A 17,681-nucleotide genomic window follows, 5' to 3' on the forward strand; every position below is an offset into this window, starting at 1 on the left:
CCCTGCAGGACTTTATGAGCGATACAGAGTGACTTAAACTTCACCCTGTCCCTCACAGGGAGCCAATGCAGCGCCTTCAGCGCGGGGCGAGCAGACTGATGCCTGGGGAGACCTGTCAAGAGCCTAGCAGCCGCATTCTGCACTTGCTGTAGTTTGTTCAAGGTGGCTTCTGGGGCACCCAGGAACCTTCATTTTCGTATCTTTCATACGTCTCCTCTCGTGTTCTTGCTCTTCCCTGATTCTGTTCTGGTGGTACTGGAGCATCTGAAGCATTTGTGACGGGGTACTAGCTTGCCAAGTACTTTCGACTTTCAAAACTCGATTTTTAACTTGTGGACTTGAATTCTCGACTAGTATCGTAACAAAAAGATGAGGGTACGACTCACTACCTGTCTTCAGACCACTGTTAATTATAAAACATTTTTCGAATCTAGAATAAAAATCACTAGTATCTTCATCCTGTTTCTGTTTGCATGCTGAGATTGCATCCCAATCTTCCTTTTTCGTGGCTAGTAATCTTGGCAAAACTTGAATTAATAACTCGGGCAATTCTTTACATTTATCCCCAAGACCGGTACCTGGTACTCGTATTTTATCTTCAGCTTCTAGAGCTGTCCAGTCTATCTTTTTCTCTCCCACCTCCCATTCTTTTTCCTTGAGTTTCTCATATACCCCTGCGGGCAACAGGACTTTTAACATTTTAATAATATCTGGATACGTGTATTCTCCCATACGGAGCATGTCTTTTAATTCTCGATGAAACCCTGCTGGATCTTTGTCGTGACAGGGAATTAATTTCTTCATCTCTAAGAGTTCCATCTTTGTGATAGGAGTGTAAACAAATACTCGTTGCATTTCACCATCCGGTGTCCTAACTGGATGTACTTCTCGTAACGGATTCTGTCTATCTATGTCAAATGGTTTACTTTCTGGAGGTGAGACGTGAACAAAATGCGGATTCAGAAACGTTCTATATTTCTGGCGCTGTTCTAGAATGACACTAATTAAATCGGTACCTAAACCCTTCCATCTATACTGGAGTAACTCGTTCAGAACATCATGTAACGGACCTGGATCAGAATGTTGACCCTCATACAGTGTAATGAGGTGCTGGATCATATACATACCCACCAGTCGCTGCTCGGCTGGGGGCAGTTTCAGAAACATTTGTGCCACTATTTCATCTGGAAAAGTGGTAGAATCAGTAGTCCATCGGACTGCTGATCGGGCTAGTTCTTGTTCATGCATGGTACTGAGTTCACTATAACCGATTCGTGATTTCAGAATGTGATCGGTAGCTTGAAATACTTGCTCAAGAGAACCTTGTTCTGGTGCTGGAAGGTGAGAAACTTTCTTGTGTTCTAGGCGTGAATGTCGGTCTGGAAGTCTAGATCTACCTACATACGCTATTCTGGCGGTATTCTCGTCTTCTACCTCTTCAGTAGAAGAGTCGTTTTCCTTCTCGCTTACTTGTGCTGCTTTGCGTTTCTCGTGTAACCTTATTATTTCCTTACGAATTTTCTTGTACATACTTTCTATACTACTAAGGGTCCTGTGTCTACCCTCGGCTATATTATCACTCCACCTTGTCAGGACTTTCATTTCGGTCGGATCTTTAGTCGGACAATCTTGTTCCCTTATTAAACAATTGATTAAAAACTTTAATAGCATGAGCTGAGTCTCAGCTTTCCTTAGAGACATGATTTCACCAATACTTTCTGAATCGTCTCCTGTACGGATGAAACGATATATTCTGTCTAGATCTTCTTTCATATTCGGTAGGGTGTCCAAATACTCGGTCACCCGTCTTACACGCAATGAATATATAACCATATTATCATCGCCTGGGACTGGATCATAACGGCATTCGGTAAGAGCTCGTCTGATTTCTGCAACGGACTGGTGTTTGGGCGTACGCTGTAACGCACGTTCATGTAACTCGACTAATGTTACACGTTTGTGTGGCGGCGGGGTACCAGGAGGACCTCCCCCCGCGGCCCCTAAACTGGAATTGTCGACTGATACTCTTCGTGCTGGCAGAGTGACCGATGTAGCGGGAACTTGTACTATGGGCTGGACCGGGGGTACCGTAACAGGTGCTGTAACAGGTGCCCCGGTGGCTGGAAGAACAGGAATTACATTATTTACAGGAGCTGGCGGAGCAGGATTTGCATATTCTGGGACTGTGTCGTCCAAATAGGACGAGAGAAAAATATCAGCTGCGGTCGGTTTGTGACGTAGCTTAATCGGAACTAATGGCGGCGGAAAATTACATGGTGCTTCCGGGGTTGCTTTTGGCAAGCCCTCGGCAAGAAGAGGATACATACCCTTAATGAGGGCATTTCTCTGTCTGTCTGACTGTTCGGCTTTAACTCGTTCACCTATTTCGATCAATTCCCTTTCTTGGGCTCTTTCTGAGGATTCTCTACTTAACTCTGACTTTCTGATTTCTTTCTCTGTTCTTTTGTGAGATTCTTTGCGCCATAACTCGATGGCATCTTTCTGGGACTGTCTAGATTTCTTTTTCCATAATGCTTCTTCTACTCGCATGATGCACTCGGCATCCCATGTACCTGATACAGGCCATCTATATTTCTCTTCTAGATCTTTAGTATACTCGACCCATAAATCTAGATATAATATGGCACTTATGCCATGCTTGTGATACATAAAATGACCTGGACTGTCCCTAGGCGGGACAGGAACTGCTTCTTCGAGCAGACCTTTTCTAGTTTTTAACTGACGTAACTTTGAGAACAGAGGCATAACTAGGCTAGAGTCTGGACACAGTACAATACACGATAAACACAATAATAACTTGAAAACAGGTCATTCATACCACGACATTGAAAACACATGGAATAACATTTAAAATAACAGTTCGGACAAAATACTACCTGGAATACTGAGAACAGAACACATGAATTTCTCGAGAACAGAACAGATCTTACTGGAATGACTAGATGCACTGCTAAAACAGTACGAAACTTACCGGTCTCATAAAGAGACACGTCAGGACCCGCATCCACCTAGGTGGACACTTCGTGTTGGATCTGTGTACCCAAACCCACAGACCAGAGACAAATTAATTGACCCTGTCTAGATACTACCCCAGCAACGGTACTCACCGGGCAGCAAGAACGGAAGGCCTCAGACTGGACTGGACTGCTACGACGACGGACGGACGAACTTCGGACTTCAGTTACAGGTGGGCCTCCGGATACCTCGGACCTTGGACTCTCGGCTTGGGCTCTGGTCGGGACTCGCCGCGTTCCTCCACCGCCTCGTCTGGACGCTGGACCGCAACCTCCGTCTCCTCCGTGGGCCTGAGGGATACTTGAAGCAGAAATATCTGCACGTGCACGGTATGGTTCCGTCACGGCTGCAGAGGATCAGGGGGCCTGCGTGGCTTCTCCGGCGCGTGGGGAAAGGGCAAGTTCCTGTTCGGGCGCCATTATGTGGTAAATAAATAATTATTTACCGGTACTATTTTTCAGGATACTCATACAAATAGATAGCTCAATAAATAAGAGTCAAGATACGAGGTAGCTGGAGTGTACAGGCTTTAATTAAGCATAAAAGGACTGGAACAGGACAGCCTGCATGGGAATGAGATGGCAGGGCCCGGCAGCTGCCGGGGCAGGATCTGGGAATGGCTAGCAAACTTTTAATAACAGTGCACAATATTTATAGTTAAACAAATACATTGTATTCAATACAGTAGGCGTAGCAGTAGGCGGAGTTTGTAGCAGTCGCGAAAGATAAGGCATAAAGTGGGTGTAACAAGAGGTGTGTACAGGGCGTATACATAGACATGTGATGTAAACGTAACAGAATATGTCATAAATGGGGCGGAAACATGGAGGGGGCTACCTGAGCAGCTGGGACCTTTAACCTAGTGGTGCGCACAAACTGACAATGACGTGTTACTAGGGAGAACTGGGGGCTATGACTTCTGCGCTAGAAGAGGAGACGAAAGTCTGGAGTGTCAGAGCGACATGTACCTAAAGCCTATCTAGTATCTGTGTTTAGAGAACATGTTGATAGAATCCAAAAGTTATCAGGGTAAAGGCTAACAGACACTAAGACTGGTGCATGCATAATTCTACATATAGTGCGTGTGTGAGGAATATTCTATGAATATTAATACAGTATTTCTCTTACATGGAGACATAAAGGCTAGACCATGACGGAAACTATTGATGCGATTCAGTAGCTTAGGAATGCAGAGAAGGAGGGCTGGACTGATAACTAGAAACATAACATACTCTTGGCAGACTCGGAGGCAGAGCCAGGCCGAGCCGGGCACTGCGAGGCATGAAAGTAAGTGAAGGGTCAGGGATACAGGTGGGGGCTGTATCGCTCCTCGGAGAGGGTTCAGGAGACAGGAGCTGAATCTGAGTCCGGGCCCTTTTGAGGCCTAAAAACGGGGATAATTCAATGAATTAACGTGCACACTGTGAAACGTGGCAACGTAGCTTTACATAGGCCGAATATTCGTTGTATTCACGAAGACTGGAAACTGGCATACTAGAGATGGACACAACTGTAATTGCGTCTTTAATCGATCAGAAGGGAATACATGCATATCGATCATGCACATATAACATAACATGGGGAACACGTAGGCACATATAACATGGCAAAATTTACTTTTCCACAGGCCTGGAGGAATGACCCCAAAAAAACCTAAAAATAAATAAATAATAAACCACCGCCCACCGCCGCATGACGATCGCAAGGGGGCGGGATGAGTAAAAATCGCGGGAACGCCCACGAATCTGCTCCGGCAATGACGGACAGATCGCTATTCCAATGGCTAGCCTCCATTTATGGAGCTAGCCAATGGAAGAGAAGGCGGGACGAAGTGCACATACTGTGAAACATAAGTTTTCGCCTGCGCGATACTGCTTGCGCAGTAAACGCCAGGCGAAACCTAAAAAGGGCACTTTCTTACAATGTGTCCATATATGTGGAGTTATCAGAAATTCTAAACTTCTGGACTTTGTTTTGGCACTTTAGTCCAGAGAAGACCTTAATTAAGACACTTTGAAGCAAAACCAGCAAAGTTACAATTAAATGAGGTTTATATCCTAACAAAGCTAAGCCTGTTAACAATGCAAAAGTCCATGCTTCTTGAAACACAGAGGAACCCCTTGGAATTTGTGAGTGTGTGTCTGATATTGATTTTTGCTTTCAGCACGGGCAACCAATTTATTTGATAACATTCAGGTAAAAATGTTAGCGGGGGAACTTCACATAGAGAGTAGCCGAAATGAATTTGGATCAGTTTTGATCCTCTTATTGAATATGGGAATCGTCACTGAGGCATGCTAAATTTCAGGGATTTTGCAAGTTTATGTTAAAATACAATTAAAGATCGAGGCTAATGAGGGTGCTTATTCACTCTCTAGTTTTTTTTAACATGGTTGTTTGACCAACTTGTGCATTATAGTTGTATGAGCTTTTAATTGTTGCACTGTGACAAAAGTTTGTTTTTGAAAAAATCCTGTGCATAACATTGCATTACATAGTCTCTTGTCTACTATTAAAGATGATAGAAGCTCTTTCACTTCAAACTAAGCAGATTTGTTTCTTATTAATTTTTTAGATAGATGACAAAGAATTTGATATTCCACAAGTTGATACACCACCAACTCTAGAAAGTATCTTGAATGAGGTAAGATCTGTGAGAAGCTCAATTGAAAGTCATGAATGTCATGTTGCCAAGAAGTTAAAAAACAGTGTGTTGTGATTTCATTTTTTGTATATTTAAGATGTAGAATTATAGCTGTTGAATCAGATTGCACCTTTGTTTATTCACTCAAATGTTTCCTAGCCTCTCTTTCATTAAATAACCACAGGACCCGTTGGATAGGGATCTCTTTGTAGTGGTTTCTAACAGATTACAATGTACGATACAACATTACTGCTTTGTCTACCAAATGATCATGCCAATGCAGCCCATAATGTGTGGTTTCAATATAGAAAGCAGAACACATCAGAATGCACAGTAGTAGTGAATAATGGGTAATATGCATGTGACAGGCCTCAAATGAACCAATTATTTATATAATGGCGGAACAGAAGAGGAGCTGCGTGGGTGGCTGAGTTGCATACACAGCAGGATAATGTAGACCAGGAGACCAGGAGAGATCGGTACAGCTCCGTAAAAAAGAAAAGTGTGTACAGAGAATGAAGTGCTGCTTCCTAAATGACATACAGTGCTGAAACACTAACCTCGCATATGCCTGGAAGTGTTTCCCTGACTTTAGTACTGACTTTACACAGTGAGTGATGGCATTTTGCCTTATCACATGCATAGCTGTCTGAAAAGGAATACTGTCGGCTACTGGGCCATTTCTTTATTTTTATACTATTTTTTATATAATAAGTTTGCCAATTCTTTTGCTTGTTGCAAACGGTTGGAAGAGAAAAAAAAAATATGAAATTGATGCTTGCCAAGGACAGATATTGTGGCATTAGGCTTTAAGTCCAAATGATTATTTGGCCACTATGCTGCTTAAGCCTCTGGCTTACCTTGGGGAACAAAAACAGGAAATGGAGAGAATGAATGGTTAGTAACAGAATAATGTGCAATTGTAATATGTCACATAGGCTCTCTTTTATATGTTGCTTATTTATTAACATTAGCTTGGCTGTAGGAGTTGTTCGCTTGTCCTGATTTTATAACTGACCGACATTCGGATTGTGCAAGATTAATTTAAATGACTGTTGTGTCTAAGAACTCTGCACACATTTGCTGTTGCAATAAAAAAAAATCAAACTGTCTGTTTCTTTCAATCCTTCTGTTGTCTCACTTCCCCACTCTCCTACTCTCCTACCCACAAGTAGCTTGATGACATAGGAAATGCCCCCAATTCAAGTTTGAAAACTAACACTACCAGTAAAAGGCACTGGCTTTTGTCACTTACATTCTCTGGATCTTTACCAAGCTCCAGTGGCTGCCTTTCTTCAGCTGCAGAAGGTCCAACACAATCACTGTCAGTACAGCTGCTTCATCGCAGCAGTGTCATGATTGGAAGCAGAATCCGGCTCTACCCTCATACTCCGGAACTTGTTCATTGATGGATGAAATTGTTCGAGCATGTCTAGTCCTGTCCTTAAAATCTTGGTCCCAGCTAACTATGATGCTCTCACGACTGAGCACTTTAATGGAATTCTTCTTCTTGACTATTCCACAGTTCTTGGTAACATCCAACTATTCAGAGTCCAGTGTGGTTGGATGGTTCACTGTAGGAATGACTCCATAGTGCCATGCAGGAGAGAGGAGAGAGGTGTGGCGCCGCGGCCAGGGTGACTGACTCCGGAATCTGGGGATCACGGTTCGATCCCCGGGCCGGTGGCAGATTAGCCCAGCACCATGTGACTCTGGGCAATAGCTTGCATAATCTTCCCGACGGCCTCCAGCGCTTAGAGACCCTAACGGGTGATGGTTTGCGCTTTGCAAATGTGGATTGTTATTATTATTATTATTATTATTATTTCATATGTGTTCCTCCTCCACGTGAAGCCTTTGGCGCTGATGACATTTTGTAGCTTACAAAGAGTGCAGGTGATGCTCATTGTACTTTAAATACCATGACAATGGAGCACAGCCTGACTATGCTATTATCCCACATCGGGAGAGTGACGAAAACAGAGCGGACCACCTGCACATGTATTTCCACTGTCCACATCAGAATTGTGCTACGGAGCCCTGAACTCCATTTTGAGTCTCTGGTTCACCACCCACCTTAAGTTTCAAATATAATGAGTTTGCCTTCTTGGTGGGCTGGAAACCTGTGTCCCTGGTGTTTGACATTGGCATTCATTTATGACTTTCCTCTAATTTCCCTGATTGTGAGGGCCCTACAGAGTATCGTAGATAGTGCAAAATGTTTGCCACAGACCACATTGGCACCCTACTCGACAGGGGATAATTGCAGACTCTGATCCTCATTAACTTCTGTAGCCTTCAACACCGTATCCCACCACAAACTCATCAAGAGACTGCACCAGATTCAGATTAAGGGTAACGCTCTCTAGTGGATCACATCATTTCTCACTTCGGAACCCATTAGCACCATCTGCGGCATCCCTCAAGGTTCATCCCTTAGACCCGCCCTTTTCAACCCCTACCACACGCCTCTAGCTGATATCGTCAGAACCCATGATGTCAACATCATACCGTACTCCGACGAAACCCAGCTTATCCTCTCGCTCTCAGCACCACCAAGACCAACCTCCCCAACTGCATGAAGAATGTCGCAGACTGATTGAAGGACAACTGTCTGAAACTCAACACTGACATGACCGAAATGCAGATCTTTGGCAACCACACCTACCTCAGGAACCACACCTGGCGGCCTGCCGAACTCTGACTCACGCCCACACCATAAGACCATGCGTGCAACCTCTGCATCATCCAGGACTGTAAACTCACCATGAAGCAACAGATCAACACAGTTTTCTCCACTTGCCTCCACACTCTCCGATTGCTGTGAAAAAAGTTCAACTGGCTCCCCATCAGCACGAAAAAACGGTCACCCAAGCCGTAATCACCCAAGCCTTAATCAGCAGCCGACTGGACTGAGGCAACTCACTATGCAGGAACTGCCATCGACCTCATGAGAAGGCTCCAGACAATACAGAACTCAGCAGCCGGACTGATCCTCATCCTGACCAAGCGGACCCACATAACCCAGCACCTGAGAAACCTCCACTGGCTCCTGGTCTAGAAGAGATGCCAATTCAAGTTACTGACACGCCTAAAAAGCCCTCCGCGACCAAGGGCCAGCATACATGAGCTACCACCTGAACCTCTACCAACCATTCAGAAACCTCTGCTCCGCCTCCCTCGCCCTTACACAGACACCGCACATCCACCATATCCTCAGTGGACACCACTCCTTCTCCCACCTTGCCGCCAAGTCCCGAAAAGCCCCCCCCCACCATCTCCAAATATCCCCCACACTGTCCTCATCTGTCTTAATAAGACATGCTTGTGAATCCCAGCAACTCCTGCCTGTGGTGCGAGGAAATTGGCTGGGTCCGGGTGCTTGCTTTCGTCCTGGCCGCCCCCGCGGACCAAAAACCCTGTGCTTTGAGCCGCTGCACTTTGGGAGAGTAATAGGCTGCACAGCTGTGGGGGTTTGGCAGACCTCTGCCCATGCGCTGCTGTGAGTGCCACTTCTGCCCCAGCCTCAGGCCCGCAGGCATAGCTCAGGGAGTGGCGCACCCGGTCTTGCCTGCCTCTGGAAATCTTCCCACTCTGCCTTTTTGGACAAACTGACACCCCGAGCAAAGATGCTCTGCATACATTGGTGGGTGACGGAGCAGCTTTATCCTTGAACTTCACTCCAGGCCTCATGTGGGAATTGACGCTACCAGACTGGGCAAGGAGCAAGGGACCAGGTAATCTAGAAGCAGAGTGGGTGCCACGGGTGAAGCAGGTGAGGAGTGCCTGGAATGCGGCTGTCTATCCTCGCTCCTAACGCCTTTGCTGTCAGCTGCTGGCTGCCGGCCTACCACTGCACCTGTAACTGGCACAGTTGCCTAGTTCCTTTGGTAATCTCTCCACCAACTACCCCTCTGCCTAGTGCCAATTCAACACATTTTTTGCTTATGCCTCTGTGTTTCTGCTGCTTTGATGTCTCATTACCTCTAATTCAGCCTTACAGTCTGTCCGATGCCAATAAATCTCGGTGTAGGTCTGCTAAAAAGTAGACCAGGCCGGGATCGATCCCTATATCAAGTAGAAGCGTCCACAGCTTTGATCTGTTTACCAAATCAAACGCTGTGGATAAATCCATGAAGGCTAAATACAGAGACCCCTGGATGCGACTGTGTATTTATTAATTAACAGATACAGGTTTTGGCACTGATCTATCGTACTTCTGCCAGGCCTGACACCATATTGGAAATCAGTTAAAATACTATTGTCAGTCACCCACTCGGAAATCTTTGCCAATATAACCTTACCCAAGATTTTGACAGAGGAGTCTATTAACGAAATGGGCCTGTAACATCTTGGGTCCCCTCTCTGCCCTTTTTTAAATACAGGTATAATAATAGAGTGGGCCCATGAGGCAGGAAACCCTAAAATAACTGAGGAATTAAAAACATGTGTTAAAATTTTCGCCCATAGTTTGGAATTACTCTTATAAAGGTTCATAGGAACTCCATCCGGGCCAGGGGCCTTATTACTCGCAGACTCAATTATTGCAAGCTCCACATCCTCCTCCCAAAACACTAATCTAGAGGGGGTAGGACTACTGGTAGGGGCTACAAAAGGATCAAATATCTCCTTACTTGCATATATATTTTCAAAATGAGACAGCCACTCCTCCTCAGGAATATTAATTTCCATTTTCATCCCCTGTAAACGAGGGGCTATTTACAACCTACTCACTCATAATTCAGCTCCCTCTTCTGTCTCTAACATTCAAGAGTGCATTTGTGCTAATCTCATGGACAAGCTGCACTTTCTACCTGCCATGATAAGCGATCTACTTCAGGAAGTAAAAATGGCTGTGAATGTTCGAATAACACCACCAACTCTGCCTGGCATTTATGTAAAAAACCCGGCCTACTAACAGCGTTATAGGCCAGAGTGTGGAAATACACCTAATGCCTCGCAATCTTGAAATTCTAGACAGTAACTTATCAACCACAACTAAAGCCGACAATTTCAGGCAACCGAATAATGCATCAAATCCACCTACAGCCTCTTCTATCAGCAGCACTCTGCCCGTACAATTATTGATGCCAAGAGGAAGCAGCTCAGGAAACGGGACAAGATCCTGAGAACTGCAACACCTGCTGTCGCGATTGAAACTTCTTTCACACTGTCAAAAAAGAGACCACTGCAGAGCGAATCAGCATTTACAATTCAAACAGCCAGGAATCGGATCTCAAAATTGTCTCTCAGGGCCAACTTGCCCTTTCAGCCTTACAAAAACCTGCCAGCACATAAGCCACTACAATCTGGCTATTAAAAACTCAATTGAAATGACACTGCCATCATCGGTAGTACCCCTAGTACAAACCAACCCAGATCTTATTCATTCCCTATTCAGAGACGCGGTATCATCTTCAAGCATACACAATAACACTAGCAGCTCAAATCACAAATTAATACAAGAATCAACATCTACTTATTCATCCTGGGTATACTCAAATCAGAGTCTAAAGATCCACCAATAAACCCTGTGACAATAACAGGATCAACACAACACAGGCACCCCCACACCACAGTACAAACCCTCTGTGACGAAAAATTGAACAGTGAAAATGTAAATAAACATAAAACTTACCCGTTACCCAACCTGTGCATGCAACCCACAACAATGTTTAATTACTTTAAGTTAGATGAAATGAAAGTAATAAATACCAACTCGCTAAGCCCCTCAACATCATCAAAGCCATACACCAATGTCAAAGCCTCTTCATTTCACCATTCAATCAACAGAGTTTCTGGGCTGTCCGTTTCACCTCATCCAAGAACAGGGAAATCGAACACAAAATTACAAGGTATCATTAATGCCTTGTCCTCTTCTTCCTTGGATACACCCCACAATAACATTTCTCAAGATGTTTCAGCTTTAACCACAATCTGGCACACTGAGTATGTATCACAAGGTTACAGTGATATTCTGAATCTGGGTAAATTAACCAAAACGTGTGACTACCAGCAATATCACTGCCATACAATTTACACCCTCAAACGTTTTTCCGCCAGCGGAAGCTACTGCTGTGACATGGTCATCCCAATCCGCAGTTAATACAAGCTGTGAAAATCCTAGAAGATTGGGGAATACTGATAACTCTCTCTAATAGGCCTCGGTATCCAACAGCTTTCCTAAAGAAGGAACTTGATTAATCTCTCCGCCAGTACCCACGTAACCAAGATAGAACCAACGGGCAGCTGGGCACTGATCAGCCTCAAAGACCAACGTCTCTACTAAGGAACGCAGCTATCCCTCTCCATCTAATAGTGGCTTACAAATTTCAATCATTGTTTCCATGCACAATCTGGCAGGTAGACATTGCAAGTTTGCCACACCATCAGTAGAAAAACTTCAGGAGGATTGGGGGATGGCTTGCTTCCACCTTAGCCAGGCCCCAATCAAACTGACTTGTATCCAAAGATCATATCAATTTAAAGTCCATCTTCAAGAACAAGGCAGTAACCATGAAATGAAATGAAATGAAATGAAAATGGGTTTTATAGAGCGCAAATCTACCCGAAGGCCTCGTAGCGCTAAGGTTGCTTACTTCTGGGGAAGATTACTGAATTATGTGGAAAAAAGAAAAGTTTTAAGGGATTTTCGGAATTTTAAAAGATTGGGCTCATTCCGGAGCGCAGGAGGTAAGGAATTCCAGGTAGTGGCAGCATTAAGGGAGAAGGAGCGTCCGCCCCACCTGGCTCGTTTAATTTTACGTGCTATTGCCAGAAAAGCAGTGCTTCACCGCAACGATCTTTGGGGGTAGTAGGGGGTGGCTAGGGAACAGATCATGGCGGGAGCATTTTTCCACATGGCTTTATGCATGATGCACATCGCTTTAAACTTAACTCTGGCTTGGATGGGCAGCCAGTGTAAATTTCTCAAGGCCATGGTGCCTGAGTGCCTACGGGAGAGGCCCAGCAGCAGACGTGCTGCTGCATTCTGGGTGACCTGTAGTGTTTTAAGTGTGCTACTCGGTGCGCCCAAATAAAGGGCATTCCCGTAGTCCAGGCGAGACAGGATAAAGGCCTGGACCAGTATCCTGCGAGCCTGGAAAGGGAGAAGAGGTAGAACTTTCCGCAACATGCGCATCAGCCCGAAGCAGGTGGCGGACAATATCGTGGCTTGCTGATTGAAAGTGAGGGTGTTGTCTAGCCACATGCCCAAGCTTTTAATTTGTTTTTTTGGTTCAGGGGGGGAACCCATGCAAGGAGGCCAAGGTAGGATGGGGCTGGGGTGGGCTGAATTTCCCAGAAACATAAGTTCTGTTTTATCCCCATTAAGTTTCAGATGGGAGGAGGCCATCCAGTTTGTGACCGCTACCAGACAGCTACTCAGGTTCGAAAAAGTGTGGCCTGGCTGGAATGTGGCAGGGCTAGAAACATCGCAGTAATATCCGGACTAAAAATGCAAAATCCTGTGTAGCGGAACATTTTACCAATCATTCACATAACGCCAGCCAGTTACGTTTCCTGATTCTGGAAGTCGTGAACAAAACAGCCGGAAGAAACAATAAGAAATTCCTCTTACAAAGAGAACTTTATTGGATGCATAAACTTAATTCTATCCATCCGAAGGGTCTCAAAGAGAGACTCGAATATAGTTGTTACTTATAACACTCTTTTTGTGCTTGCTTATGCCACTGCCTGTATTTCGACCCCTCTGCTACCTTTGTTCGTTTTTTTCCTTATTCCATTACATTTCTTCTATACCCTTTCACTGTGTTTCATTTGCATATATTCTTTCCAGTTTATTCGACTGACACACCCAGACAACTGGCTCTATTTGTTCTCCCAAAGAAAAACCAAAGGGGGTGATGGACGGAGCGTTGACAATACAAACACTCACCCCCAGTCAACTGATCTGGGTTTAATCCATCACCGTTCTTTAGCTCACTCCACCACCCCAGTTCAGACAAGGTCATATGCATGGTTTCTGGCATTACAGCCGTCTTCAGCCGGGCTTGCTTGTATCCGAAACCGGTCCCAGGATGCTTGTTTCCGGTCCAGGGAAGACATGACTTGGCAGTTCGGGCTGGACTGTTCCCATGAGGCACAGAGTCAGACTGATTTGCATATAGCCATGTCTGAACTGGGGTGGCTGAGTGAACTAAAGAATGGTGATGGTTTAAACCCAGATCAGTTGACTGGGGGTGAGTGTTTGATTTGTTCAAACGCTCCGTCCATCATCCCCTTTTGTATCGCTTTGTTCGCCCTAAGTGTGGCAGGGTATGCTCAGACGTGAGTCCCTTGTTCACTTGGTCACTGGATTCAAGATAGCCTGGCTGATGAGGATTATGAATCCGAAACCGGTCCCAGGATGCTTGTTTCCGGTCCAGGGAAGACATGGCTTGGCAGTTCGGGCTGGACTGTTCCCATGAGGCACAGGGTCAGACTGATTTGCATATAGCCATGTATGAACTGGGGTGGCTGAGTGAACTAAAGAATGGTGATGGATTAAACCCAGATCAGTTGACTGGGGGTGAGTGTTTGATTTGTTCAAACGCTCCGTCCATCATCCCCTTTTGTATCGCTTTGTTCGCCCTAAGTGTGGCAGGGTATGCTCAGACGTGAGTCCCTTGTTCACTTGGCCACTGGATTCAAGATAGCCTGGCTGATGAGGATTATGAATCCGAAACCGGTCCCAGGATGCTTGTTTCTGGTCCAGGGAAGACATGGCTTGGCAGTTCGGGCTGGACTGTTCCCATGAGGCACAGGGTCAGACTGATTTGCATATAGCCATGTCTGAACTGGGGTGGCTGAGTGAACTAAAGAATGGTGATGGATTAAACCCAGATCAGTTGACTGGGGGTGAGTGTTTGATTTGTTCAAGCGCTCCGTCCATCATCCCCTTTTGTATCGCTTTGTTCGCCCTAAGTGTGGCAGGGTATACTCAGACGTGAGTCCCTTGTTTACTTGGCCACTGGATTCAAGATAGCCTGGCTGATGAGGATTATGAATCCGAAACCGGTCCCAGGATGCTTGTTTCCGGTCCAGGGAAGACATGGCTTGGCAGTTCGGGCTGGACTGTTCCCATGAGGCACAGGGTCAGACTGATTTGCATATAGCCATGTCTGAACTGGGGTGGCTGAGTGAACTAAAGAATGGTGATGGATTAAACCCAGATCAGTTGACTGGGGGTGAGTGTTTGATTTGTTCAAACGCTCCGTCCATCATCCCCTTTTGTATCGTTTTGTTCGCCCTAAGTGTGGCAGGGTATGCTCAGACGTGAGTCCCTTGTTCACTGGATTCAAGATAGCCTGGCTGATGAGGATTAGGAATCCGAAACCGGTCCCAGGATGCTTGTTTCCGGTCCAGGGAAGACATGGCTTGGCAGTTCGGGCTGGACTGTTCCCATGAGGCACAGGGTCAGACTGATTTGCATATAGCCATGTCTGAACTGGGGTGGCTGAGTGAACTAAAGAATGGTGATGGATTAAACCCAGATCAGTTGATTGGGGGTGAGTGTTTGATTTGTTCAAACGCTCCGTCCATCATCCCCTTTTGTATCGCTTTGTTCGCCCTAAGTGTGGCAGGGTATGCTCAGACGTGAGTCCCTTGTTCACTTGGCCACTGGATTCAAGATAGCCTGGCTGATGAGGATTATGAATCCGAAACCGGTCCCAGGATGCTTGTTTCCGGTCCAGGGAAGACATGGCTTGGCAGTTCGGGCTGGACTGTTCCCATGAGGCACAGGGTCAGACTGATTTGCATATAGCCATGTCTGAACTGGGGTAGCTGAGTGAACTAAAGAATGGTGATGGATTAAACCCAGATCAGTTGACTGGGGGTGAGTGTTTGATTTGTTCAAACGCTCCGTCCATCATCCCCTTTTGTATCGCTCTATTTGTTCTCCCTCACCCATTTTTTCACTATATTGCACCTCATTCATGTCTCCTGCTTTTCATTTTCCACGTTTGTTCCACTCCATATACTTCAGTTTTTTGTGGCATCACTCTGTAATTTTGGTCATTTTTATGCTTCTGTTTAGTATTTCCCTAGTGTCGTTCACATTCCGCTATGTCTGTGTACTTTATTTCCCTCCCGTTGAACTACCCTTGCCTTCTGTTCATCCCCTGCTTCATCTGTGATTCATCATTTTTCTCACCCCGTTATATTTCTCCATCACCGTCTTTCTCACACTTCTGCTTTTTAATTTTGTTTTGACCCCATTTCTTGTTACTTCTTTACTTAACTTTATTTATCTCAATTATCACTTACGTATTTTGTTCGTTTTTAGTACAGTCTTTTTTCTGTGTTTTGTTTACTGCGTGGCTCGTTCTGACTTGTAGAGTATCGTGCTTTTTTTTCTTTGTTGCACTCAACTTTATTTCTTTCATCATGACACTCGCTGTCTGCTTTTACCCATCACAGTCCTCTTTCTTTGTTTACCGCACATGTGTCTTAAACGCCGTCTCGGCGTGAGCCCAATATGCCTACACCCGCGTCCTGCGGACCTCCGACAGAGCACGCTTTGTACATCTAGGACGTTCATTCTTACAATGCGGTAAGACTCATCCTCACCACCACTATCGGCGTTCGAATGCTGTCGGATGCCATTTTCACTCACTGGGATTTACGCTGTGGGTTTGTTCGATCCGCATCACCTGTACTTTTTACAAACACCTTTCTTTCACCACGTTGTTTATTTGATTGGTATCAGCACTTGTTGATGTCAGTTTATTCGGCGATTTCTACATTTCTTTTCTCTTTTCTTATTTTAACCTTGGGTAGCGATTGACCTTACATCCCACTATGTGCATAGTGGGTGCCTTTGGGGTTCTTTTCAGCACTTGCATGCACCACAGAGTACTTTTTGACAGTTGTCACAATTACGTTCATCCTCTAACATTGGAAACAGTATGTTTTTGTAAACCACTTGGTACGTTTTGAACTTCAGATTTTTTACATCACCATTATTTGCTTATTGTGACATTTATGCTCCTACCTCGCGCTATATCTCCTGTATTTTTCTTATTTCTTTTTAGACGTTCCCCCTGATGAAGAGCAACGCTCGAAATACATAGGGGATGCATTTATGAATGACGAATAAACGCATAGCTTTTGTGAATTGCAACTATGCAGTGAATTGTTTTGAAATTCTACATCATTTGATTTGAAAACAAATTAATGAAGATTGGTTCAAAATAAACCATTCCTGAATTGAAAGACATTGGAGATTACTTTTTGATTTTCACATTTCAAGGCGCTTTCACGCACAAGGAGGTCTCGAGATTCATCTTACACAGTGTAAGATTTTTTCTGTTGCTTCCATCTGAGCCAGACCCCAATCAAACTGACTTGTATCCAAAGATCATATCAATTTAAAGTCCATCTTCAAGAACAAGGCAGTAACCATGTCTTTGGTCTCTTGGAATGTGGCAGGACTAGAAAATCTACTAACAGACTGTGGTGCAATGTATTTTCTAACCTCATATGACCTCATATGTATCCAAGAATACTGGCGCGATGTGGAAATATTGTTTGAAGCTTACTGCAAGTTTTTCTCTCCAGCCACCAGATCACAAACAAAGGGGCACACATTGGGTGTCTTTCCATCTTTTTGACAATGCACCAAGACTTTTGCAGTCTGAGTAGATCACTGGACATACAGACTTTTTATGTGTCGAGATCACAAATTGGAGCTACAGTGACACAAAGCGTAAACTATTTTTGTTAAGTGTGTATATCCGCTCAGGTGAAGCAGCTGGGGCAGTTAATTTCAGGCATAATCACACTAATACCCATATGTTCCTGAAGGAAGACTTCAATCTATATCTTCTATATAACCCATATTGCAGCATTGCAGAAAAACCAACGGGCTCCGGGTGGCTGATTGCAGTGCAAGTAATAACGCACAAAGAACAAACTCTACTGGCCTCACCCTGCTAGTTACTTTAGAGGGCTTGTCCCTGCGATCTCTGAAAGGATCATTCTTGGAAGACCAACCTTC

General features: G+C 44.9%; 1 protein-coding gene across 1 annotated transcript in view; it reads left to right on the plus strand.

The window, feature by feature from the left end:
• The window catches only part of VPS8 (VPS8 subunit of CORVET complex), a 2,052,516-nt gene that overhangs the window by 65,073 nt on the left and 1,969,762 nt on the right, over positions 1-17,681 (plus strand). Inside the window, exon 2 of the mRNA XM_078680452.1 lies at positions 5,612-5,680. Coding sequence (XP_078536578.1) covers positions 5,612-5,680 — 69 coding nt within the window. The remainder of the gene's footprint in view (positions 1-5,611; positions 5,681-17,681) is intronic.

Source organism: Lissotriton helveticus, chromosome 3_1 (assembly GCF_964261635.1).
Source record: "Lissotriton helveticus chromosome 3_1, aLisHel1.1, whole genome shotgun sequence".
In the NCBI taxonomy this organism is placed as follows: Eukaryota; Metazoa; Chordata; class Amphibia; order Caudata; family Salamandridae; genus Lissotriton; species Lissotriton helveticus.